The following is a 25,321-nucleotide window of genomic DNA, read 5'->3' as shown; positions in this document are numbered from 1 at the left end:
CCCGCCTCTATATATAGATGTGTGACACCTCCAGGTGCAGAGCTCCAGCCCTGGCGGGGACCCTCCGCACGGATGAATGCAGCTCGCGGCTGGCGCTGCAGTCTGTTGTTTCACGTTGCCACCCCACTCGGTTTTCTCACAGAGGCAGCGTCGCTGGCTGCTGAGCTGAGAGCAGGCAAATTTCAGGCACCAGACGCAAGTCGCCACGGGAAGCTGTCCCCTCCACGCCGCGTGGCCGCCCCAGGTGCCGCAGCTGGGAGACTTCGCACCATACATGTAATGCGTCCACTTAACACGTGCTTCCCTTCGCACGTCAGCATCCGGTAGAGGTCCCGGCTCTGGCTGTCCCGCACCTGCCTCCCAGGGCGAGCTGCCACCTCCGAGGCCCGGGGGCGGTCCAGGCACGGCTCTGCTCCGTCTCAGGCTGAGACTGCCCAGCCGGCACGCAGCGAGTGTTCCCCACGGCCGCGGTCCCCCGCGTCTGCCTGCGCCTGTGCCTGGGGCCTCGGCCTCACGTCCCGGCTGTGCAGAGCTCTACTGCTGCCCAGCGCTCCTGGCCCAGGCCGGGCGGGCGGAGGGAGTGGCGGGCCCTGGGCTCCGGTGCAGGGGAGGAGGACGAGCATCACTTGCAGAAGGACGTGCAGAAGACAGCTGACGACTCGCTCGTGCCCCGGCAGAGCTGCCCCCGCCGACTGCGCGTGCCCCACAAGGGCCAGCTGCCTGGCACACGTGTGTGCGCTTCATCCCTGTGAGTCCCAGACACCATGGTTCTACTGCAAGACCTGTGAAGCCCCAGCTCCTGGAGTCCTGTGACTCTGAGAAAGGCTCAGCTCTCCTTGGTGGAGAGTTGCCAGCCCCCCGGGTTGGCCTGAGTGTGTCCTGGGGACTCCAACACCAGGAGGCAAAGTTGCCCAGGGCCCACAGTGCCTTTGCAGCGGCTCAGCTATGGGCTGTGCCAGGACTGCCGGGTGCCGGTGTCACGGGGTCTGCTCATGGGGGCCGGCAGAGCTGCCCCTGTCTGCAGGACTTCAGCCCCTGGCCATTGTCCTGCTCCAGGCCAGTGCTGAGCGCTGCCAGCATCAGGGCAAACGGCAGGAACTGAGCGGGACAGAAGCTGGCTGCTGCTGCTGGGAGTGGGGATGGCCTGGGGGGAGCAGCTCCTCTGCCAGGTGCCCCCTCCCCGCGCCCCGGTGAGTAAGGGCAGGCCTCATTGGCATCTCGAGACTTGCTAGAGCTGGAGCTCGGCCTCTGGAAGAAGAAGGGTAGGGTGGCGACCATCTGCCCCACCAAGGCCAGCGCCCAGGAGTGGTCTGCAAGCAGGGCCTCTGGGTGCCCAGATGTGCACAGCTGGGCCGGGGAGAGCTGGTGAGCCAGCTGCCCCTCTGAGGAGCTAAGCATGGGCCTGGCTGCAGGCCCCTGCCCCTTGCGCCTCCCCCAGGCTCCAGGGCAGGGCCCAGGCAGGCACGGTCGCCCACCCGAGGTGATGGGTGGTGCTGGGAGCATGGGAAAGGCCCTCCGTGCACGAGGTCCAGCCAGGAGGCAGCTCCGTAGCTCCGGCGCACACAGAGGCCGCTGCAAGGGGCTCTGTCCAGCCTGGGGGTCACTGCGGTGCAGCAAAAGGGGCCCTGCCCGTCACAGGGGATGAGGGACCAGCAGTCGCTCCTGGAGCAGGTCTGAGCCACGGGGGTGCGAGAGCTGGTCCTCTCCTTCAGGAGACACGTTTCTGCCCTCCCACTTCCTTTGATGAAATCCACCAACCATAAAATTCACCATTTTTTTTTATAGCAGCAGCGCTGGGTCCGGCCATATTGGAGCTTTGGAAATAAAGCGGCTCTAATTTTCTATGTGCCCTGGAAATAAAGCCGTGCATTTGAAAAAACCAAACCCACCGCCACCTCCACCTGCCGGCCCAGGCCCACAGCCATCTCCACGCACGGGGCCCTGACCATGGGCCGGGGACCGTGGCTCCTGCAGCCCTGCCTGTGCCTCTCGGGGCTCAGCTTGCTCTTCTCGCTGGGTAAGTCCGCTGAACACATTGCATGCACTGGCCGCAGGCAGTGAGCATCCTCCGTGGGGAGCGGCATCCCCTCCGCAGCGGCCGCGCTCGCCCGGACCCATGGTCCTCACAGACCCATGGGGCTGTGGGGCTGCCAGGGAGAGGGGAGCGGGCAGGGGGCACTGGGTTTTATTGCAGGCTGCAGAGCCACATGCTGCTGCCCAGGGCTGCGAATACCTGTGCCTGGCTCCTCAGCACAGCCTCTGCCTCTCCCTTGGTCTCCTGGGCTGGCCGAGCTCACAGGGACTGGGGTGGGAGCCAGGGTGCGGGTCCTAGGGCTGGATGCACTTGGGGGGGAAGGCAAAGCACCCGACGCATGTGATGCATGCGTTTAGCCTCCTCCAGGTCTGCCCTGGCCTGGTGGGAGCCCAGCGGGGCAGGGAGGAGCAGGCTGGGGTGGAGATGCCGGCTCCGGTGCCTGCATTTGTACCCTGCCCTGCAGCCAGGAGTGTGTCAGCAGCTTTTGTGTGTATCGATTACTTGGAAATGGAGCCCGCGAGCGGCGTCCCAGCGGTGCCGGTGCCGTGGGGCTGCCCAGCTCTGCGCAGCCGGTCGGGGTGGAGAGCCCATGCAGATCCTGTCCCCAGGGCCAGGGGGTGCCTGCGGGTTGCTGCGTGACCCTGCGTGCGGGACCGGGCTGGGCTGAGGGGAGCGCAGCGGGCCTGGGAAGATGCAGGTGCAGGTGCAGGCGCAGAGCAGAGCTGCTGGCAGCAGCCGGACTCCGCCGTGTGCCCGTGGCCCCTGAGCAAGGTGCCTGTGTGGTGTGGCTGGGCAGGGGCACGAGCACTCGCACCAAACGCGTCACGTGAACGCCGCTGAGCCCCCCGGACAGCCTTGGGCTGCAACGTCCAGCCTCTGCCCAGGGCCGCGGTGGAGCTGGCCTGGCCAGGACTGCTGTGGCCACCACGGCAGGGCCGCGAGGCCCGTGGGGTACCGGGGGCTGTGGGACTATAACCTCTTGCCTATGGCGCTAGGGCGGCCCTGGGGCTCCTGCTCAGAGCGGAACGGCCCGAGCTGGTCCTCAGAGCATCTGCACCGCCCTGACCGTGTCAGGCCCTGACCGTGTCGGCGGCCACAGTCACTGGACAGGGAGTCTGAGCCCATGGCAGGCTCTACCCTGGCCCGAGGCCTGGCCAGGGGCTGCAGCCCCAGAGCCCAGTGGTCGGTCCTGCCAGAGCCCTGCCACAGTGGCTGGGGGGTCTGTGCTCAGGACTTGGGGTTACCCTCTCCCCCGCCTTCCCCCCCATGTAAGGATGCCCCAGGCCAGGCTTGGGCAGGCTTTTCAGCCTCTCCAGAGAAGCCGGGATCGCTGGGGCCTGGACAGCCCCCACCCTCTGTCAGCTAGCAGCGGTCGCTCCCTGTGTGGGGCACACAGCCCAGCCACGCCAGCTCCCACCACGCCACTGCCGCATGCCTCGGAGCCCCTGTGGGCACGCCGGCCCTGCCCTCGGCCGCCCAGGGCAGAGCGGCCGCATGCACAGGGTGTTTGGCAGCCCCAGGTGTAGGAGGCCTGCATTTCCCCTCCCCGAAGAGGCAGCCCTGGGAGAGACAGGCCAGACGCCTGCTCGTCTCCCCATAGCCATGGCAGCTTGCCCGAATGAACCCGGAGTAATGCATCCGCCCGGCAGGGCTCCGCGCCACCACTGCCCCCGGAGCTGCGCTGGTGCCCGAGCGATGGACGGGCTTGGGCAGCAGCTGGCCGGCTCCGCCAGAGGCGAGGCGTGCAGTTGTTGGGCTGCCAGCGGGAAACACAGCAGGGAGCTGTGGTGGACAGACTGAGCAGCCCCTGCCCCTGCCCTCCGCCCCCCGCATGGGCCAGCCCCTGGGCTCTGAGCCCGCCTTAGCTGCAAAGGCCCCTCTTGCAAGGTGCCATCAGCCCCGGGCTGTGGCACCCACCTGTGCTAGGTCTGGGCCTGCAGTTAACTCCTTGCCTGCCATGGGCGCCAGCAGGGACACCGCCTGTGTCCTGTAGCCTGCAGCGTGTAGGGGACATGGCCTGGGCGCGGGTCTGGGGGCAGCAGGTGCCTCTGCCCCCGGCCCTCTCCAAGGGCCCCACGCTCACTCAGCAGCAGGGAAGCGAGAATCGAGGCTGGGCCTGGTTTCGGTGCCATGCAGCCCAGCTGGGCGCCCTGCCCCTGCCTGGCTCGTTATGGGGCGCAGTGCCCGGCAGAGGGCGCGAGGGGCCCCAGAAACCTGCAGTGCATCTGCTGCACCAGGGCTCCAGCCTGCGGCAGGGTGAGCACAGCTGCACCCTGCCCTGCAGGGCCTGGCCTAGCAAACAGCTCGTGCCCGTGCCCCGGCGGCCCCCATCACCATGCTGCCCTGGTGCACGTGCTGCCAGCTGCCCCGGCTTGGCTGTGCTGGGCTGCACTGCCTATGGACGAGGCCCTTCCTAGCCCCGGGGCAGGCTGGCTCCAGGTCGCTGTGCCGGTCCAGCATGGCGTGTCCTCGTGGGGAGCCGCCAGCGGGGCCCTGCCTGGGCACGGAGGAGCTCCCCAAGCTGCAGCTGCGAGCTGCCAGGAGGCAGGCAGGGACCTGGCTTGGCAGCTGCCCGGGCCCTCGGTCACACATCTCCAGGGCTGGGGCTGCTGCAGGGGGGCGATGGCCCCAGGCAGGAAGGCTGCCCTGAAGACTGGGCAGGAGCAGAGAGGAGGAGAGCGCAGGGGGAGCTGCGACTCTGCACCCGGCATGGCCAGCATGACCCTGGGGCCCCGCGGCTGCCTCGCGAGCGGTGCAGGACAGGGCAGGGCAGGGGCTGGGGGCAGGGTGTGGGTGAGGGGTGGAGGTGGGAGGCAGAGGGAAACCCCAGCCGCTGGGCTGCTGCATTCCTGCCCTGGGTCTCTGCCGTGGTGCAGGCTGCGCTGCAGAGCCCGGCTCTGCCCCACTGGGAGCACTTGGCAGCGTGGCCTCCGCTTCCAGGCAGAGCCAGTGCGTCAGCAGCAGCGGGGGTGGGTGGGGGCGGAGAGCATCTGCATTTCCCCTGCAGCCCCCAGAGGCAGGTGCTGGCAGGGCCCGCCGGTCACTGCGCTGCTGCGTCCTGCCCGGGATGAAATCTGATGAGTGCAGCCATCAGTTCCCGGCGGATGTGGCGCGGAGCCCAGCGCAGCGGATGCTGCAGCCGCTCTCTGCAGAGCTGACTGATTGCAGCCGGGAAGCCTCAGCTGAGTGGCAGCCAGCAGCGTTTGCAGGCGGGGTGGGCGGGCGGGCGCGCGGCGACGAGAGCCAGGCCAGGTGCCTTTGGGGCAGCCAGGAGCTGCTGTGCTGGGCCTGCGGCCCTGGTCCAGGCCCTGCTCACCTGGGCACTCACTCCATCACATGTCTGCCCCACACAAGTGCCCCCAGCAGATGCCTCGCCACCCACAAGGCCCATGCTCACTTGGGCCCACTTGTGCCCGCAGCTGAGCCCGTGCCACGCTGGGCTGCGCCTGCCACTGCCAAACCTGCTCCCGGGGGGGACCTGGACAGGCTCCAGCGCTGGCGATACTGACTGCTGTTGGTCTCTGCTCCCGTGCCCGCAGCGCCCCCCAGCCTGGGCATGGAGGTCATGGCGCCCATCACCATCAACGCGCTCAACGGCTCCTCCGTGCGCCTCCCCTGCACCTTCAACTCCTGCTACAAGGTGGAGAACAAGCAGTTCTCCCTTAACTGGACGTACCAGGTCTGCGACAACTGCACCGAGGAGCTGGTGAGCACCGGGCCGGGGCCAGGATGGGGGCGCACGTGCTGGGAAGGGAAGGGAAAGGAAGGGGAACGGGCCTCTGTCCCCGGAATTGGCCTTAACCGCTCAGCGGCAGGCAGGGGAGTGGGCAGCAGCTGCGCTGGCTGAACACAAGGCAGACGGTTCAGGCTGGGCAGGGAGGACCCGGGCCTGTGCTGCACGGCCAGCGGTGCCACGGGGCTCTGAAGTGGGCCCGAGTGCAGGCAGGAGTCCAGCCCTGCGTCACCCTCTGCCTGGCCGTGCCTGCGGTCCTTGCTCCGGCCCCGGCCCGGGCGCAGGGGCGAGCCCCCTCGCGTTGCCCTGCGTGGCTGAGCTTGCAGGGGCCCCATGGCAGTGTCGGGGCTACCGGGCCAGGTGAGCAGGCCTGGGTCACGCTGCTCGTGCCGCACGTGCGGGGAGCCACGGCACTGTCTCTCCTGCCCTCGGGGTGCCCTGGGGGCCAGGCCATGAGCCTCTCCCCCCGCCCCGCCCCGCCCCGCTCTGCTCTGCCCAGTTCCTGCAGTTCCGGCTGAAGATCACGAACAAGCAGCTGGACCGCTTCGGGGACCGGGTGCAGTTCACCGGGAACCCTAGCAAGTACGACGTGTCCTTCACCCTGCGGGACGTGCAGCTCGAGGACGAGGGCACCTACAACTGCTACGTGCTGAACCCCCCGGACCGGCACCGGGGCCACGGCCGCATCCACCTGAAGGTCCTCACCGAAGGTCAGTGCGCGGCCCGCGGGGAGTCGAGAGCCCTCCAGCTCGCGGGGTCCCTCCCGGCTGGCTGCTCTGGAGCTTCCCACCGAGGAAGCAGCTGCCCTGAGCAGCCGTCCCTCCACCGGAGAGAGCCAGGTGCTCGCGGCGCGGCCCCAGGCACCCTTTGCCTGGCACACAGGTCTGGGAAGTAGCAGGATTTCCCTGTGGGGCTCCTCCCGCAGCACCGGCCCTGGCTGCCACCTGCAGCCCCTCCGTGGGGCCTGGCACGGACCCCCCGGCTGAGTCCCACCTGGGGCGGCGCAGGGCTGGGCCCTGCCCGCCTGCGGCGCCGGCGGAGCTGCCCGGTCTCTGCACGCCCAGCCTGACGCAGCCTCCCCGGCCCCGCAGAGCCCCCGAAGCGCGACTCAACGGTGGCCGTCATCGTGGGTGCCTCGGTGGGCGGCTTCCTGGCCGTGGTGATCCTGGTGCTGGTGATTGTCAAGTGCGTGCGGAGGAAAAAGCAGCAGCGGCTCAACACAGACGACCAGAAGACGGAGGAGGAGGGCAAGACCGACGGCGAGGGCAACCCGGAGGAGGGCACCAAGTAGCCGCCCGCCGCGCCCGCCCCTGTACAGCGTGACCCGACCCCTCGATGTGCTTCCCGAGCAAGGATGTCTGTCTCCCCGGAACTGCCCAGCACCCTCCATCTCCCGGCCCCAGGGCTCCCGGGGCCAGCAGGGCGCGGTGAGGCGCGTGCCGCGCGGGGGCAGCGAGGGGAGGGGAGGGGAGGGGAGCTCGGCTGAGCGCCATGAGCCTGGGGCAGCCGGTGCCTGGCTCTCGCCATGAGGCGCGGGGGTCTGCGTGCCCCCCGGGCAGGGCCTGTGGCGAGGCTGAGGCCTGAGGGGGAGCAGGGGCAGGGCCCAGCGGCAGGGCGAGGAGAGCCCGCGGGGGCAGGGCAGCGGCGGGGGTAGCGGGGAGCCTTCCTGCCCCGGGCCCGGTGCCTGGGGGCCTTTGCAGCTGGCTCAGGGTTTGGCGAGGCCCAGCGGGGACGTCCAGGGGCCCAAGGGCGAGGGGCCGTTCCCCGGGAGCTGCTTCCTGCCACCCTGGGCCAGCCCCCGCCCCGCTGCTCCAGCCTCCTCGCCTGCAGAAGGCTGCGGACTTGCCCCTGCCCCTGCCCCGGCCCTGCCCGGGCGCTGCGGCCGGCCCCTGGGCGAGCCCCGACCTCGCTGTCCTTCCCTGGGCGGCCCGGGAGAGCCGTGGCAGCCCTGGGGCGGCCTTCCTCCGGGGCCTCACAGAGGCAGGTGGCCCGGGGCCGTCTGCAGGGAAGGAGGGCTCGTGGCCTTGCGCCTGGCCCCTGCTCCCGGCCTTGCGCGGGAGCACCCGTGTCCTGGGAACGCCCCGCTCAGCAAGCGTCCCGGGGCCGGGGCTGTGGCCGGGGCATGGGCAGAGGCAGCCCCAAGGGCATCAGGGCACTGGGGGAGAGGACAGGCAGGAGGGGCATTACCAGTCCTACGGAGACTGTCCAGCCCCAGCCCCGGCCCTTGCAGCTGATCTAGCTCCCGGCCCGGGTCTGTCCGGGAGCCTGAGAGCATCCGGTGACGGGACGGCTTGGGGGCCGGCCCCGGACATGCCTGGGTGCAGTGGTGGGGAGGAGCGGGGGCAAGGTGGCATGGCCTGAGCATGGGCCGGGGAGCTCGTCGGCCCCGTGTGCCAGTGCCAGTCCCGGCTCCCGGGGGCACCCGGTGGACAGGCTCCTGCCCCAGGGCTGCCTCAGTTTCCCTGCAGGCAGTTCAGTTAGCAAGTGCTGCCAGGGAGGCGGAGAGGGGGGTCTGAGGCAGCTGGCTTCCCCCTCCTGTGTGTAAGCCTCCCCCCAGGCCCTGCCCCACCCCTGGGGACACTGCCAGTGCCAGCCGTGGGGCTCCGGCTCATGGGGGCTGCAAAAGCAGCGGGGCTGGTCCCTGGCCAGCTCTTGCAGCCAGGCGGGGTGGGTGGCCTGTGACCTGCTGCCACTGCCTCGGGCCTGAGGGCTGGGCCCACCGTGGAGCCTGTCTTTCCCTGGGTCATTCCCTGGGAATTTCAGCTGGAAAGTCCCGGGCAGGCACCAGTAAAACGGAGCTCGCTGGGACGGGGCCAGCAGGGAGGGCCCTGCTGCGAGGGGCCATCTGTGCAGGACCCGGGCTGCTCCCTGCCTTCGCCGAGCGGGGAGCAGCGCAGGGCTCACGGTGCACAGGCTCCATTTGTAACTGCCAAGGCGCGACACTGCCACTTGGACCCGCCGGGTCGCCCCCGCGTCCCCTGGGGCTGCTCCGTTCTCCCGCGGCTGGAGCGAGGCTGTCCTGATGCCCCCCCACCCGCAGCTGCCCCTGCCCTACACGGGCTGTGGCCAGTGGTTTGCTTTTTACTGCTCGCAGATCTTACTGCCGTGGCAGCCACCGGGGTCCGAACCCGCTGTCCCAGGGCTCTCTCTGGGTCCCGGCTTCTGGGGGCCCTTCCTAAACACATCCCAGAGAGGGGGAACGGCGCAGAAACAGGGGGTGGGAAGCCGGCACGCCCGAGTCCTCTGCCTGCCTCTGCCACTGGCTCCTCGGGTGGCCTGGGCAAGTCCCTTGGCCTCTGCATCCCCACCTGCCAGGCGGCAGTCACGGGGGTGCCGAGCCTCCGGCCCCGGCTGCGTGCGCGGCTCGGGGGCCCCGAGGAGAGAGGGGCTGTGTCACACGTCATCGGTGGTAAGGCTGGAAGCTGGGCGCCCCCCGCCCCGGGGCATTCTGGGCGCGGGGGGACCTGGCCCAGGACACCCACTGGACCAGAGCACGGCGGGGTTCACTTGTCAACCCAAGGCCCCTTCCCCCTGCTGCCAGGAGGCAGCAGCAGCACTGGACAGGACCCCCGTGGCTGGATGCGGCGCCAGGCCCTCCTGTGCCCCCACCGTGCTGCCCGTCAGTCTCGGGCGATGCCAGGCCCGCTGCGCTCCCCGGCACCCCGTCTCTAGCTCCGACTGGCCACGGCCATCTGCGCCCGTGCCCAGCGCTCTCGCTGCCACGGGAGACGCCATCAGACCCAGGAGAGCGGGGACAGCGAGGCATTTGCAGAGGGAAGCCCTGTCCGCCTCCTGGCCCTGAACCCTCGTAGCTTCCCGGCCAGGGCTCTGCGTCTCCTCCCAGCCCTCGCGCCCTGCCTGGCCCTGGCTCACATTGTCACCAGGCAGACGTACAACATGAATGTGCTAGGTATCTCCAGACAGTCGTGTGGCTTCCACTCCTTTGGGCGTCTTGCTGCCCAGCAGAACTGAATGCAAGCTGCTTGCCCCCTGCCCTCCCCCTGGGTCTCATCACGTGTGCCAACTACGATGCCAAGCAGTGGGGGACTGGCGGGGAGGCAGGTTCTCCTGCCACCGTCTCCTGCTCCAGGGGAGGGGACGAGAGCAACAATTTTGTGGCCAAAGGTCTTTGACTGTTGCAATATCTCCTGACTGTCCATTATTTCTGTTCCCTGCACACACTGCCCCTGAATTGCAACCTGCCACTGAGTGTGTATGTACATACGTGTACACAGGACATACAGTATAGCTCTATCTCTCTCTATAAATATGTATACTTGGAGCCATTGTTATATTCAGTTGCGCCTTTTCTTTTGGTTTCGTATCTGGCCCGTTTCCTTTGCCAAGTACCTGCCAGTGCTGTTCTCACCAGAGCCTGAGTGCAGAACATTTTTATTGCTCTTTTTACATTTAAGAAACAAAAGAGAAGCCTAACAAAAGCCAGCCTCTGCACTGAACGCTGCTGTTTGTCAGGGGAAGAGCGCATCTTTGCCACCGTCTCTGACACTGCTTCAGCCCAGACAAGACCCTGCTCTGTCCGGGCATGTCCGTCTGCAGGAACAAAACAATAAAAACAAAAAAGCACAAGTGTCTTCTGAAACCTGGTGGCTTGTCTCCTTCCTTGGGCTGCGGAGGGAGGGCTGGGGGCTTCTGCCCCTGCATTCGCATGTGGGAACTGCCTCGGAGCAAGGTGCGGGGAGAAGGGCTGGGGAGGGAGGCCTGGAGCCTGGGCCTTTGGGGGTGCCTGCACTGCCCGGGCGCTCAGACGGGGTGGGCCCCAGTGGGACTTCCCTGGAGCGGGTGCGCAGGGGTGGCCCTGGCCCTGGGCAGCTTCCCCTCTCCCCAGGCGTCCGGGCGGGCAGCACGGCCCATTCAGCAAAGCACGTCGCTCACGCCAGCCCCGAAGCCCGTGCTCTGGGCCTCCTCTGCCCCCAGCCGCCGGCCGCGTGCTTGCCTTTGAGCAGGACCTGACATTGCGCGGGCCGTCGGGGGCAGTTGGGAGAGGGGTTAGAGCTAAGCACAAGGGTAAGGGCCTGGTGGAGCCGGGGCCTGGCTCAGTGCCTGCAGGGGCAGGGAATCGACTGCCAGCAGGGCCCTAGGGAAGCTCTGCTAATTACCGGCGCGAGTGTGGAAGAGGCAGAGGACAGTTAATCCAGGCGCCTGGGCAACCAGTGCTGTGGAGACGGACACGGGATGCCCTTTGCTGGAGCAAGGGCATCCTGCCCAGGGTCTGAGATCCTGCGTTGATCTCTGCCGGGCTGGAGGCGGCACACAAAGACGATCCCTGTCCACACACAATGCTCTCTGTGTCCGGGGGACACGCAGCAGCCTGGCAGAGAGCAGAGGGCCAGCCCTGGCCACGTCTCGGGCCTCGCAACCTCGGCCGCCCCGTCCCAGTAACCAGGGTCCTGAGCCTACAGACCGAGGGAGAGGAGCTCCGTACTCCTCCGCCCACGGCGCCTTGCAAAGTCCCGGCCAGGGACACGCGCGTCCTCTTGGCCCTGTCCTCTCTGCAGCGTGCCCGTGGCCTGCAGCCCCCTCGGGAGAGCCGGCTTGGCAAAGTGCAGGAAGCTGCAAAGCCGCTGCGGTTGCTACCCGGGAGAGCGGCAGAGGGAGGAGCTGGGAGAAGGTGCTGAGCCAAGGGCTCCTGCTCTTCCTGGCAGCCTGGCGCACAGGTGCACACCGCAGGCTGCCTGCCAGGCCCACCTCGCTCCCCCTTCACTCTGCCTGTGACCTTGAGGACCAGCACGGGGAGGAGGGCAGGAGCAGGGTGCTGCCTCCCCACAGCAGCTGGCGAACTGAGGGCACGTGGGGCTGGCTGCAGCCCCCTACTCAGCTGTCACTGTCCTGCCCCGCTCTCATTTCAGTGGGGGGTGACTTGCTCCTTATTTAAACTGGAGACACCTGCTCTCGCCTGGAGCTGCAATGGCAGACTGTCCCAAGCTGACCCCAGCAGCAAGTGGGCAGAAGAGGCGCTGACTGCCCCAGACCCCGGATGGGTCCGGCCCGTCTCCACAGGGACCGGGCCACGCTTGCGGGTGCTGCGAGGTGCGAGTGGTGGGCTCCGTCGGGCCCCCGGCAGGCAGCCCATAGCTAGATCCTGCCCCGAAGCATGAGGCTGGTTACCGCAGCTCAGCTGCCCGGTCTACCCTGCTTATTGTGACACGACACCGTCCCTTCTCAGTCCCAGCAGTGGGCAGCTGCGACTCCCAAAGGGCCTGTGCTACCGACACAGGGATTGCCTCCCTGGCATTGCAATGCAGCCCCTCCGGAGCGGGGCCGGCTGCTGGGAGCAGCACCACGCCGCGCCCTGCCGCGCCGCAGTGGCCGCACTCTGGGGAGGGCGCCGTGCTGGGAGGCTGCCTGGGGAGCTCAGTTCTCCGTGCTGGGGGTCTGCTGGGCATGTTACGGACCAGGGACATGCGGGACTCGAGGGTCCTTTCCCCTGTGATCCCGCAGGCGAGCCCTCCTGCAGCAGAGCGCCCTGCCCAGCGGAAGCGCTGCCTGGTCGCCGGCTCCGGAGGAAGGCTACTTCCTTCAGCACCTGGGGACGCCCAGCCAGCCTGCTTGGCTTGCACGGCAGGTGGGAGCAGGGACCCGCTTAGGGCTCACAACGGGCCCGTGATGTCCCGCGGGCAGACGAAGGCGCGTGGCGCCTGTTGCCTGAGTTGGGGTCTGACTGATCAGTGCAGCAACGCCAGGCCGCGGTGAAGGAAAGCCAGGCTGTGCGGCTGCTCGCCGTGGGCACCCGCCCTTGGCTGTCCTGACCCACGGCCTCGCTCTGCACACAGAACCAACTGTGAAACATGGTTGGGCATTGCTGCACGCTCCGGATGTGCGTGGGAGCAGGAAGGTCACCTCACCACCGCGCACACATAGGAGCTGCATTTTCCATGGAGCAAAACCGACTGCGCTTCCTAACCCGTGCCTGCCCTGCTGCCTTCTCCACACGGCTCACTGGTGCCTAGCTCGTCAGTGCCAAGCGTGCTAGCACTTGCACAAGCCCCTCCACCCCGGTCCCTGCTCCGATTAGCTGGTGTCTGAGCCTTTCGATAGCCCGGAGCTCCCGGAGCCGGTCCGGTCCGTCTTCAAAGGGGAGACGATGTCTCGTTGGCATCACCTGCTGCACCTGAGGGTGGCAAACACTGACTTGTGTTTCAAAAGGTCTGGGGTAACCCTAAGAGCGCCAGGCCACCCATGTACCATCGGACCCCAGGGCACTGGCTGAAAGAGCCACAGCAGCCTGCCCCGCTCGGGGCCCCTGAGCCGCGGCAGCAGAGGCCGGGGAGCTGCGCACAGCACGTTTAGACGTCCACGGCGCCTTCTGACAAGGGAGCCACGCGAGAACCGGCTCAAGCCCGGCCGTTGTCCCCACGCCAGAGGTTCAGAGCAGCTGCCTGGGGTGCGGAGAGAAGTGGGGCAGGGCGGCAGGGCTAAAGGACCGGGCAGAGGAGACCAGCACAGTTTCCGAGGGGCTCCCCATGGGATGCGGCTGCAGGGCCCGGGCAGCCCGCAGGACACGGACACGGACACGGACACGGGCGGCGGCGGCGGGCGCTGCCGAGCCCGACTCGGGCCGGGCCGGGCACAAGGCGGCGGCGCCCGGGCGCGGAGCAGGACCTCGGCTCCGCCGCCCGCCGCGCCCCCACTCACCGCAGCCGGGGCCGTCCCGCGCCGCGTCCGCTCGGCCCCCCCGGCCCCGCCGGCCCTCGCCCTGCCGGCCGCGGGAGCTGCGGGACGCGGCGGCCCGGGCAGCGGCGCGGGCGCGCTCGGGCGGCCGGAGTCGTGCGAGGAGCGGGCGAGCCGCGCCGCCGGGCTGCGGAGCCGCGGGCCCGCGTCCCGCGTCCCGGCCGGGGCAGCCCGGCTCCCCGCGCCGCTGCCGGGCCTCTGCCGGGCCGCCCGCCCGCCCGCCCGCGCGCGCGGGGCCGGGCCGGCGCGGAGCGCAGTGCGGAGCCGAGTCGCGCTGCGGCAGCCGCGGTGCAGCGCGGGGCGAGCCCGCCGGGGCCGGATCGGGCCGGGGCCCGCAGCGCCCGCGCGGGGGAGGGTCCTGCGCCGCCCCGCCCCGCCCCGCCCCCCCGCACGTGCGCGCGCCGCCCCCGCTGCGGGCCCGGAGCATCCTCGGCCGGAGCCGCCCGGGCCGGACCCGCGCGCGGCGGCACTAGCGCGGGATGGCGGCGGGCTCCGACGGCGCGCGGGCGGGCGGCCCGCGGGGCAGGCGGCTGCCGGCGGCGCTCGTGGGTAAGGGGCCCGGCGGGCGGGCGGGCGGGACCCCCGGGCGCGCCGTGTCTGCGGCTCAAACTTCCCGAGCCCGCGGGGCCCAGGCACCGCTGCCCTGGGTCTGCCGGAGCCTGTGAGCCCCAAGCCCTGGCGGTGCTGGCTCTTTTCCGAGGACGTCGAGGTGCTCGCCGAGCCGCCACCAGGCCGGCACTGCCCTGCGCCCCCAGCACCTCCGGAGCCCCCGGCACGCTGGGGCTCTCGCCCCTTACCTGCGAGCTGCGGGCAGGGGCGCGCGCCGGTCCAAGGTCATCCCGGGATGAGCGGCAGAGTCAGGAAGGGAAGGTGGGAGCCCTGACTCCCAGTCCCGAGGGCCCTGCCTGCGTCACTGCCTAACGCCCCAGCCCAGCTGTCCGGCGAGGTGTTTCTTTTCACAGGCTCCCCTGGGCTGGCACTGGGCTGCTCCGCTCCAGGGACTGCCAGTTCCAGGCTGCTAAAATTAAAGGTGAAGTAGGTTGGAGAGACCAGAGAAAACAACTGCAGGTGCTCGGAGCAGGCGAGAATCCGGGTGTCAGCAGAACGGGAAGCAGAGGATGTGTTTTCATCTCTCCTTTCCTGCCTGCTTGGGGTCACGGCCGGGAGATGCTTCTCCCCGGGTGTTAGGAGCCAGCGAGAGCTGCTGCAGCTGTTCTGGGGGCTGAGTCCCTGCCTCAGCTGGCCTCCAGCTCCCTGCCCTCCTGTTGTCTGTGGGAGGCAGTCCTGGGCTGTCTGATTTCTTAGAGCATTGGAAAATGGGAGCTGAACTGTCCCTGCCCAGCCCCCGCGCTGCTGGAGGGGAGGGCTGGGGTTTTCCTGGGGCACTGCTGGCCTCAGCTGAAACGAGCTGCAACAGTGAGAGAGCCCCAGGGACCAAGGGAGCCCTGAAATCCTGCTGGATTCCCTTGGAAAATCCCAGCCCGGAGGAGCCGTGTGCTGCCTGATATGGAGGAGGAGAGGATGGCCACATGGTGTTGCTGTCAGCGCAGAGGCAGGGCCATTTGACACCAGGGTCACCAAGCTGGAGGATCGGGTGCTGGCTCTTGCAGGCTCCGGAAGGAAATCGGATTCCCTCACACCTTGGCCAGCTCAGCTGGGCCCAGGCCGCCCAGAGAAAGGGGCTGAGCAGTGCCCTGCAAGCCCCGCTGCACGGCTGCCCGGCAAGCAGCCTCCCCTCATCCCGTGGCCGAGGCAGGGGGCTCTTTGCGGGGTCCAGCTAATGTGGGCCCGTGCTGTGGTGGAGATGGGCGTTGTGAGCACCTCCCCACTGCTCGAGGGCCTGTGCCCCGAGAGCCGTGATGCTGCCTTTGCCAGGCCCCACGGGGCAGGCTGGGCTCGGGTGCCCGTGCGTGGCGTGGCGTGGCGTGGCGTGGCGTGGCGTGGCGTGGCCTGCAAGCTCTCCCCCTCGGGCCGGGGTGAAGGATGTGCAGCCAGGCTGGGGCTGTGCAGCTGGCTCCATGCCGGCACTTCTTCAGCAGCACGTTCGTTTGTAGAGCAACAGAGGCCTCCAGTGGCCGTCGTGGTGAATCCCGCTGCGCGGGGCCTGAGGCTGTCCCGGGTCGCGCTTCCACAGCCCTCGCCCACAGTGCCGCGACCGACCCTGGCTGGGCTGGCTTCAGGCACCAAGTGCATCTGGGAGCGTGGGGTGAGCAGTGGCAGTGGAGCTGGGGAGGACTTGGGGTGGGCAGCAGGGACTTCCGGGGTCTGTCCCTCGGGACCCCGCGGATCACGCTCCTCGCCCTCCTGTGAGCGGTGAATGCAGAGCTGTGGTGAAGGGCTTGGAGGTTTCTGTTGTAGGGCGAGGGCAGAGTGGGACCACTGTGCCAGGGCAGGCATCTCTCCCCTGCCACGGCCTGTGGCCTGGGCACACGCAGGTGTTCCACGCCTGCTCCTGCCACTGCAACGGATGAGGTGCGGTGCAGCGGGCACTGGAGTCCAGGGCCCTTAAGGCTTGTAGAGGAAACTTGGTTGATAAATGCGGGCTCTTGCTGTTTGCGTTCCTGCCCCAGGGGTGGGCGGCAGTGCTTCTCCCCATCGCTGAGCGGTGCCCAGGCCTCTGGAGAGGCCAGTCCTGCCATCCAGACTAGCAGGGGCCTCGCGCCGTCTGCAGGCCCCTGGGGGTTCCCAGGTCTCGTGGGGAAGACTCCGGCCTACCTCCAAAACCAGGCCGGGGCTGAGGCTAGAAGGGGAGGCATTCGTTCAGCTGCATCGGTGCCCTGCGGGCTGGGCGGCGGGGGCCCCAGGCTAAGCGCCAGGCTGGTCCGGGGGCGAGCGGTGGCTCTGTCGGTCAGGATGCTGAGGAACATTGCTGCTGAAAGGAACCCGAACGACCCGGGGCCCAGTGCCTGCCCCGCCGGCCTCCTGGTGTGTCCGCATGGGGCCTGATGTGCAGGCAGCCTTGCACACATCTACCCGAGGGTGCAAAGGGGCAGGAACAGGATCAAGCCCCAGGTGAGCCACACGCGTGGTTCAGTAATGCCAAAGTCACAGGTGCACCAGGCAGCAACCGATGTGTTACCAGCTGCAAGGCACGCCCTTTCCGGGAGGGTCTGGCGCCTGGAAGGGACGCCGTCCAGCCGGATTCGCTCGCAAACCCAGGCACGAGCACGAGTCACTTCATGTGGGAGTTCAAGGGAGCGTGTGGGGCTGCTCGTGAGTGCAAAATCACTCAGCCATGCACCTGTTTGCGAGGGGCGCTGGACTGTGACAGGGCTGGGAAACCAAAACCTGGTGCCCAGCTGCCCTGATAAGAGACCAGGGAACATCTGCTGCCGGAGCAAACAAATATTTCCCTGCGGTCTTTGCAGCACAAAGATTGTAGCTTTGTGCTGGGCCTGAGTGTGGAAGCACACTTGTTTCCTTAGTCTGAACTGCAGAGTGCCAGCAATGAGCACTTCAGAGGGTGCTTGGGGAGCTGGATTTTAAAAATATTTGCAGCTTTTGTCACCTCCCTGGTGTGATGGCAGCCTGCTATTCCTTGGTCCCGGAGGGCCTGGCATTTTGCATTTGGGTCACCATGTACTTTCTATTGCAAAACATGCTTGCAAAGTTTTTGCAGTTGCGTCTGAGCCTGCCCCAGGGCAGGGGAGCCTTGCTCAGGGTGACTAAACTCAGGACTTGGACCCTGTGTCTGGGGAGGAGTGGGCTTCCCATTTCCTTCTGTAAGTGCTGCGGTACCTGGTCAGGGCTGTTGTTGCAGGGAAAGCAGCACTGCTGCTGCTGGGATCTGCAGGGCGCGCTCTGCGGGGCTGGCGCACCAGAAGCCACGTTCCGGGTGGCAGCCTGAGGCCTGGGGAAGGGCATGGGGTGGGCCTGTCTTGCTTATCCACAGGGCAGGCAGCTTCAGCCCTTCCTGGGCGAGGGAGAGGAGGCTGCTCAGCCCTGGACTGCCTGCCTGTTCCTGGGAGGGTTTTGTGCCAGGCGTCTCCTGTTGTAGCGGGAGTTGTGGAGCTGTGTGGGGTCATGGACCAGGCCGACACTTTCTGCCTGTGTCATGGCTGGGGGCACTAGCAGCCCTGGGTGGCTGCTGGCTGTGGCTGGGCAGCACCTCAGCTCCCGGGGGCGCAGGAGAAGTGGCCCAGGGCAGGGGATCATTCTGCAGCGTGTGCTCAGCTGGCCCAAGAAGGGTTTTATGGGTCTCCTTGCTCCCAGCTCAGCTCCTTCAGCGCCCACCCGGAGCGGAGACAGTTCTGAGACACTTGGGCTCTTCGTGGGGTGCACAGAGTGATGTGCCAGGGCCACTGCCTGCAGCACCCCCACTCCTCCCCCCTTGCCTCGCTCACAGGCATGTCCCTGCCTCTCTTGGCCAGGGCTTTATCTGCTTTTTGACTGCATTATCTTCTGCTCCGCTAATAGGGAGGGGAAGGAGAGGGAGAGCTGCAGTCTGCAGTTTGAAGGTCATCTGTCAGCTGCAGCGAGGCAAGGCTTTCTGCAAAGCAGGCTGCTGAGATGCAGCTGCCAGCCCAGCTCTTGCAGCTGCAGCCTCCCCCGGGGCTCTGCACCGTCCCTGTGGCACCCGCGCCCAGGACTGGAAACCTCCGTAGGGGCTGAGGCGAGGAAAGCCCCAGGCACCCAGGGAGGAAAACCAGTCGCTAGCGTGTGAGCTGGGAGGTCCAGCAGCAGAAGAGACTTTGCTACGTTTAAAAGCTGGGCTTTGATAAAGGTGCTGTGGGTAGGTGCGTGCCCTGGGGCTCCCCACTGGCACCTGCCTGGCAGCATGGCTTTCCCCGGGAGTCTCGGCTCCAGCCCTGCTGCGGGCACCGAGGAGCCCCTGCCCTGTACGTGGCAGAGGGGCTTGGTCCTGCCAGAGAGCGCGCGTAGGTGGGCTCTCTTCCTCCAACGTGCTTGGCTACCCTGGGCAGCGGGGTCACGGCTTGTCTTCAAGAAGGAGGATGAGAGTCAAGGAGCCGAGTGGTCTGGCCGGGGGTTGCTCGAGGAGCCGGTAGCAGAACCTGGCGCGCGGCAGCCGTCGCAGCAAGGGCTGTCTGAGCCTGGTGTCAGCTGCTGGGGGGGGCCGGGGAGAGCTGTGCCTCGCAGCACCGGGGCTCCCGGGACCCGAGCGGAGCTCTGCCAGCCCTCGCACTCCCCGTGACCCCCCTGGCCGCCCCCACGCCTCATGGGGACGCAATTGCCCCCGCACGTGTCAGCCTCCCGCGGGGGTGCCCTGCTGACCTGTGCCTGTGCCAGGCTGCCCTGCGCCCCTTACCTGCTGGCTGCGGGGCGCCGGGCACCGGCCTCGAGCTGCGGCGCCCGCTCCCAGCCGTCTGCCCGGCCCTGGCCCCGCTGGCCTGCGCCCCTAGGCCTGCGCAGCTGGAGGGGGCGTCTCACTCTCTCGTCCTCCCCGGGCAGGGCTGTACCTGTGTGCTGTGGCGGTCGCCTTGGAGGTCTCGGTGGGCAAGACCAACGTGGTGACAGCTCTGAACGGCTCGGATGTGCTGCTGCCCTGCGTCTTCACCACCTGCATCGGCTTCTCGGACCTCGTCTTCACCTGGTGGTACAACGACAGCACAACGGTGCGGGCCCGCAAAGCGCGGCAGTGCCAGGGCTTTATCAGGGCTGGGCCCGGCCAGAGGCCCCCCCTCCCAGCGTCGGCGTCTCCCTGGCCGTGCTGGGGGGGCTGGGGTACGTGGTCTCGAGCTGGCTGCGCGTCCTCTGCGCCCTCTCCCTGGGAGAGAACAGCTCGTTTTCCAGCAAAGCGGGACCCTGCTTGCCAAGGGGCCTTGGGCTGTGGGGGCCCATCTGTGCCGGGGGCTGTTCCCCTTCCCTCCCACTAAGGAGGGTCTTGGCTTGCCCTGGTCCTGCCCTGCTGGCCTGGGCCAGCTCCGCGAGCCCCGTAGCTCCGCACCGCCCGGGGGGGCCACGTCCCACCACGCTGCGTGTCCGGGTCCTGCTGAGTTCAGGGAGGCTGGTCCGCTGCGGGCTCACTCTGCCGTGCCCCTTCCCCTGCAGCTCTGCCGCGGCTTCATCAAGAGCAAGGCGGTGGAGCCCAAGGTGCAGAGCGAGGACTTCAGGGTTGTCTTTGTTGGCTCAACCACTGGCAAGGACAACAACATCTCCATCGTCCTCCTCAACGTGGACTTCAGTGACGCCGGGAAGTACACCTGCCACGTCAGGAACCCCAAGGAGAAGAACGCGGAGCACTCCTCCTACATCGAGCTGCAGGTCGTGCACAAGCGTGAGTGTCCGCGGGAGAGCCCCGGAGCGTGGGGCGCGCGTGCACGTCAGGCTCATGGCCCGTGGCCGTAAAGGGGCCGGGGGGCTGGGCGCCTGGTGTTTCTCGGGGGCGGAGAGCAGACGGCTCCAGGCTGCGCTGCGGGCTGGGAGAGGTGCTAACAGGTCCATATAGCGTCAGGGAACCGTGTCAAAGACCAGCGCTGCTGGCTTGGCGTCCCCGTGGCTGCTAGGAGCCCCCGCCGTGCCCGTGCCCGTGCTCGCTGAGGCTGGGAGACCTCTGGGTGGGCTCCAGTGCTGGTGAGGCTTGGGCTGCACCTGGGGAGGGGCTGGTGTCCCCTCACTCGGGCTCTCTCGTGCAGTGGTGGTGGCAGACAACACCCTGACGCTCATCATTGTGGCTGTCGTGGGCGGGCTCATCGGCCTCCTCATCCTTTTCATGGTGGTCAAGAAGGTTGTCCTCTTCATCATCAAGAAGACCCAGGATGGGAAGTGAGTAGGCCTGGGGGTTGCGTCCCCAGCTCCTTTTGGGGCCGGGGGAGGGAGCGCTTGTCCCGGTGGAGGGGAGAGGCCAGGCGGGGGGCAGTGGGCCAGGGGCTTTGCTGGGCTGCGGGCTGCAGGGTGGCTGTGCCTTGTCCCCTAGGAAGGAGTGTCTCGTGAGCTCGTCGGGCAACGACAACACGGAGAACGGCCTGGCGGGCTCCAAAGCGGAACAGAAAGTGACACCAAAGGCATGAAGCAAACGCAGCACAAAGCACCTGCCTGCAAGGAGGCGAAACCCCGCTGGGGCAGGGGCTGGACCGATGACCTTGTCAAACTAACCATGCTTAGGACCTGTCTGTATTACACACGTGCCTGCAATTCGCGCTGCTGCTTCTCAGACGAGACTGCAACGGCCGCGGGGCCTGGGAGCGGCTCAGGGGCCCCGGCTGGAGCGGGCGGACGACCCGGCGGCTCTCGGGGCAGGGGCGGCGCATGTCAAGTAAGAGGGAAGAGGCAGGGGCCCGGGCTTCTGGCAGGGCTGCGGGCCGGAGCGTGGCACTGCCCACGGTGCTCCGGCGTGGCTCTGCCCTGGAGCTCACTGCAGAACCAAATTTATGTCCCCTCGCGTGCCTGGCATGGCTTTCGCCTCCGCTCCTCGCCGGCTCTTGTTCCCCGGAGGGCCCGAGGCCCCCTGGGTGAGCCGCCCCCCGTGGGATCCCCTCTCCGCCCAGGGGCCCCTATTGCTTGGGCTGCTGGAGGGCCCGTCTGAGCAGGTTTGGGCAGCAACAGGCCTGATGTCACGGCACCGCGGGCTCTGCAAGCGGCCGGCTGCAGTCCTCGCCCCATCCCTGCATGAGTGCCAAGGGCTGGCTCTCCCCTCTCCGGCCCTGGGCGTCCTGCTGTGCCCGGGTGTGGGGTGAGCAGGGGGCTCTGCACGGGTGCAAACCGCAGCACGAGGTGCAGCGGGGCCTGGTACGTGGCTGCAGCCCAGGTGGGAGCTCTGGGTGGGTCGGTGGCAACGAGGCCCCTCCCTGCCTGTGCGCAGCGCACTCCCAGCTCAGACCGCAGCCGCTGGGCAGCGAGCCCGGCGAGGTGTGGGGAGCCAGCTGGAGCGCTGGGCAGCCCGGAGAGACCCACGGGCTGGGCTGTCCGTAGCCCTGCTGCGTGCTCTGCTGCGGGGAGCCCTGGAGAGGCAGTCAGGCCCTGTTGGATGAGCTGATTCTCTGGCCTGTGCCTGCCCTGTCCCCACTCCCTCCCCAGGTCAGGAGCTGGTCGGGGCGGTTTGCAGCTTCCAGACGAGGGCTATGCTCCTACTGCTTTGCAAGTCTCCCCGGGCCTTCGTCCGGACCCTCCCCTCCCCTCCTGGACACCAGTGACGTCCGGAGTGACACGGCTGGCACTACCCAGCATGACGCTGGGGGGCCGGGGAGGAGAATCGGGCCACGCGCGCTGGTCCCCGGGCCTGGCAGACCCACAGGGAGGGCTACAGCGAGGGAAGGGGCTGCCTCGGGGTGGAGCAGGCTGGGCTGTGTCCTCTTGCTGCACATCTGAGCCCCAGCGTAGGGCTGGGGGCCCTGGGGACATGGCTGTAGATGTGGGGGTCCCCCTTGCCAGCTGGTGGGTGCTGGGGGAAGGGGGTCCTGGCTTGTTCTGCCTCTGGCTTGCCTCACTCGTGCCCGGGCACCCGCCTGTTGCCCGCTCGCCCTGCTGCAGCCCACATGTCCTGGCCCCTGCGCCGGCCGCGGCCGCGGGGGAGAAGCTGCTGTGCTTCTTGTCTGTGGATTCTGGGCTTCCTCTTTCTTTCTTCGGCTAGGCACATGCCGAGCAGGCGCTTTAGATGCTGGCGCAGCAAGGCTTTAACAAGTTAGGCAAATATTTTTTTATAATGGATTTAACTGGGAAAACGACTGATTCTTTTTCCCTGTCATCTAGGAACGAGCATGGCCTCCATTCATGATGCAGGGAGGGGGTCGGCCAGAGCCCAGGGCTCAGGACTTCCAGGTCCTGCTCCTGACTCTGCTGCTGACTTGCTGTGTGACCTTGGGCAAGTCACTTTGCCTCTCTGTGCCTCAGTTTCCCCATCTGTAAAATGAGGGTAATAATGCTGATCTACCTCGCAGGGGTGCTGTGAGGCTCCCTGGAGTCACATTTATAAAGTGCTTTGGATCCTTGGATGGGACGGCTGCAGGCAGCCACGGGCGGGGAGGGCGGCGGTCGAGCACGCGAGCGCAGCCAGACGCGGGAAGCCACGACCGCATCGGGACAGAGGGACTCGCCGCCGTGCTGAATCCCAGGGATGCTGGCTGGGCAGCCCCCCAGACAGCCAGAAACGAGAGCCTGGGGAGGTCCGTTGCGCCTTGCCCTGCTCTGCTTCCTCTGCGGCCCCGAGCCTGCCTCGCGCTCCCTCCCACGCCCGGCCCCAGCAGGGGACCGTTGTCGTGGGGGGAGGCTCGCACCCTGCTCTGGGGACACCGATGCGGCCTGCAGCAGCAGAACCGGGCTGGGCGAGTTGGCGTGCCCGGGGAGTCCGCTGGGGACTTCCTGGCTGCTTGTGCCTGTGCACGGCGTGTGCCCGGGCCTGCACGGCTGGTGGCAGAGCTCCCTCAGCCGGCTGCCAGCTGGGTCGGGAGGGCAGCCTCGCCGGGGCGCTGCGGTTCTGTCTTGGGCAGAAGCTCCTCCAAACCATCTGCAGGGAGCTGGGAAAGCCTTGCGTAACTATGGAAGGAGCAAATAACCCTCCGCCCTACCCCTACCCCTACCCCCTGCCACCCCCAGCGACCTCGCCTCCAGATGGAATTAAAACCTTTCTGAAGGTAAAATTCAGGCCAACAGCATCCCCGTGCAGTCCGGTTTACTCCCTGAATGTCAACAGCTGCTGGGTTCATCGCTCGTGCATACATGTTCGTGTGACCCGGAGCAGGCTCTTTCCTCCGCATCCCCACACCCGGGGGAGCCGGGAGTCAGGGGTGGGTCTTGGCGTCCCAGCGAGGAAAGGGCACGCGGGAGGGTCTGTGGTGGGGGCTCGGTCTCCAGGCCAAGGGCAGGAAGAGCGGCCAGCTGGCCCCGGAGCCGGGCACCCGGCCAGGGCAGCGTGGGCTGTGTGCACCACAGGGAAGGCCACGTGCTGCTTTGTTCAAGAGGGGACTGGGATGGGTGCTCGTCTCTGGCAGCGCCTGAGTCCCTGCTCCTGACTCGATTTGGTGCTCGCTGCCAGGGGTGCAGGCTGCAGACAGGGCGTGGATGCAGCGCCCAGTGCCAGCAGGCGCGTGGCCGTGGTCTCGGAGGGGAGTGGGCGGCTGTGCCCTGCGTGGTGGCATCGGTGCGGGGGGAGGCTGCGCCGGGGCGGGCATCGCAGGGAGGCAGCTCCGGCCCTGTCGCGAGCGCGCTGCAGGCGGCAGCGTGTCTGCGGCCTCCAGCAGGGCCTGGGGCTCCAGAGCTCGGCTCTGCCACTGGGAGCCGCAGGGAGCCCAGGGCACATCCTTCGACCTCTCTGTGCTCAGTTTCCCTGCCTGTCCCGTGGGCTCAGACTGACCTACCTCAGGGGCGTGGGGAGGCTGCTTCCGCCCTGGTTGTCAGGGGCTCCCAGATCCTTGGATGAAAGGCGCTGTATAAATGCAAAGTATTATTAAAGTACCATTGTCACTCATGCGACGTTAGTGGGAAAGGCATACCATCTCCCAGTTAGCCCAGCAGCCCCCGGCCCCTTCTTGAAGAAGAGCTCTCATGGGAGAACACAGTTAGGGGAGGAAAAGGCTTTTTTAAAAGAACTGTTTTTAGCGGCCATAACCTGTCAGTCTTTTTTAGAATCAGGATCAGGACACCGTCCCACTCCCCACATGATATGCAACGCTGTACTATGCATGGACTCTTCCTCTGGCTTGACAGAAAACTTAACGCAACCAGTTCTTGACCCACGGCTGTCGCGGGCTGCGGCGGTGTGCGGGTGCGTGCAGCCTGGCCGTGGGCATGCTTGGGACGCCCCCGTGGCACAAAATCCTGAGCTGTGTGGTGCCCGCTGTCCGCACGCGTGCACAGAGGCCTGTACGTCCGGGCGTGCGTCGGGTGTACTGATTATGCATATAGGATATACTGTAAACAGACACGGGGTGTCTCCAGACATCCTGTGTGTTGCCTTTAAAACACGTTTTGCACTGTAGAGTTTTATTTAGCTTTGCCTTGAATGAAATAAAAGTTGACATTTAGTAGAGACCTTCTGCCTGGGCTCTTGCTGGCGTCTGCTCGTGTTGGCTTCGGCTTCCTGCACGGCTGAGCGTGAGCACGCCTGCACCCGAGGGACCTCGCGGACACGGCTTCTCCCAGCCTACAACGCGGGGCCGCTCAGCAGTGCTGGTGAGCTTGCTGCCTGGCAGCCCCTTGTTTTCTGTCGGGGTCGGCACCTGCCTGGCTTGGCAGCTGCCCCCGTCGGTGAGTCGGTGCCTGGAGAGCTGAGCGGGGAAGGGGCTCCGTTCTGGCTCACCGCCTTGCTCTGCAACCTAGGGTGCGGCCCACCTCTGCCTGCGAAGTGGGATGATGCCAGCAGCTCTGCAAGGGCTTTGTAAGCCGTAATTAGGAGGGCGCAGTGCTGGAGGTCCTCAGCCGGGGGCCGGAGGAGAACACGGAGTTATTCACACGGGGCTGATCACAATGCTAGGAGCCCTCGCGGTCAGGTTCAGCACAGGTGAAGGGAAACGAGCCTGGCTTCTAGCCATATCACACGCCAGCCGTATTACAGAGCAGATCGTTTCTTCTTTTTCTTTTCTTTTTTTTGATTTAAATCCCGGCTTTGAAAACTGTTCAAGCCGACACTCCCCTGCTCAACTCCTCTGGCCTCCTGGCCATGGTCCAGAGGCATGTTCCTGTTTACTTGGTCGCGGGCACACAATGCATCTTTGTTCCCGAGAGCCACGTCGGTGCCTGGGCTTTGCACGGCAGGGGCGATCCCAGATGGGAAAATCTGGGCTCGGTGCAACGGACTCGCAGCTCGGCGCGGGGGACGGCGTCACCAGCACGGGTCTCAACAGAAAGCACCTTCAACAGGATGTCATTGTTCCTCTTTCTCCTTCCTGGAAAGTGTCTGCGGCAGGACCTCTCCTTTCTCAGGAACTCCCTGCTCAGCCGTTCCCCTCCCAGCATCTTGGCCTCACTGACGC

At 67.2% G+C, this 25,321-nt stretch overlaps 2 protein-coding genes and 1 long non-coding RNA gene across 5 annotated transcripts; 2 read left to right on the top strand and 1 right to left on the bottom strand.

Moving 5' to 3' along the window:
- Window positions 1-1,791: 1,791 nt before the first annotated feature.
- On the top strand, window positions 1,792-10,368 carry SCN2B (sodium voltage-gated channel beta subunit 2). 2 transcript variants are annotated; one of them, XM_090027207.1, is made up of 4 exons: window positions 1,792-2,017; window positions 5,575-5,741; window positions 6,268-6,478; window positions 6,860-10,368. In XM_090027207.1, exons 1-4 carry the CDS (start codon window positions 1,948-1,950, stop codon window positions 7,057-7,059), a joined length of 648 nt encoding a protein of 215 aa, XP_089883333.1. In that variant the 5' UTR covers window positions 1,792-1,947; the 3' UTR covers window positions 7,060-10,368. The 2 variants fall into 2 exon arrangements, with proteins under 2 accessions (XP_089883333.1, XP_089883334.1); XM_090027208.1 differs by having other exon boundaries at window positions 5,455-5,741.
- On the bottom strand, window positions 10,144-11,022 carry LOC149853567 (uncharacterized). Its single transcript, XR_016439144.1, has 2 exons — window positions 10,886-11,022; window positions 10,144-10,319 (listed from the first exon to the last, which is right to left on the bottom strand). It is a non-coding gene; the product is annotated as an uncharacterized LOC149853567 (long non-coding RNA).
- Window positions 11,023-13,240: 2,218 nt separating this feature from the next.
- SCN4B (sodium voltage-gated channel beta subunit 4) lies at window positions 13,241-24,809 on the top strand. 2 transcript variants are annotated; one of them, XM_090027206.1, is made up of 5 exons: window positions 13,800-14,006; window positions 18,867-19,030; window positions 19,467-19,692; window positions 20,051-20,180; window positions 20,332-24,809. In XM_090027206.1, exons 1-5 carry the CDS (start codon window positions 13,937-13,939, stop codon window positions 20,423-20,425), a joined length of 684 nt encoding a protein of 227 aa, XP_089883332.1. In that variant the 5' UTR covers window positions 13,800-13,936; the 3' UTR covers window positions 20,426-24,809. The 2 variants fall into 2 exon arrangements, 1 of the variants encoding a protein (XP_089883332.1); XR_016439143.1 differs by lacking the exon at window positions 20,332-24,809 and having other exon boundaries at window positions 13,241-14,006; window positions 20,051-20,179.
- The last annotated feature ends 512 nt before the right edge of the window (window positions 24,810-25,321 follow it).

This window comes from Crocodylus siamensis, chromosome 14 (genome assembly GCF_052110815.1).
Source record: "Crocodylus siamensis isolate JL-2025a chromosome 14, ASM5211081v1, whole genome shotgun sequence".
Taxonomy (NCBI): Eukaryota; Metazoa; Chordata; order Crocodylia; family Crocodylidae; genus Crocodylus; species Crocodylus siamensis.
The sequence above is the reverse complement of the archived record's forward strand: the minus strand, read 5'-3'. Positions and strand labels throughout refer to the sequence as shown.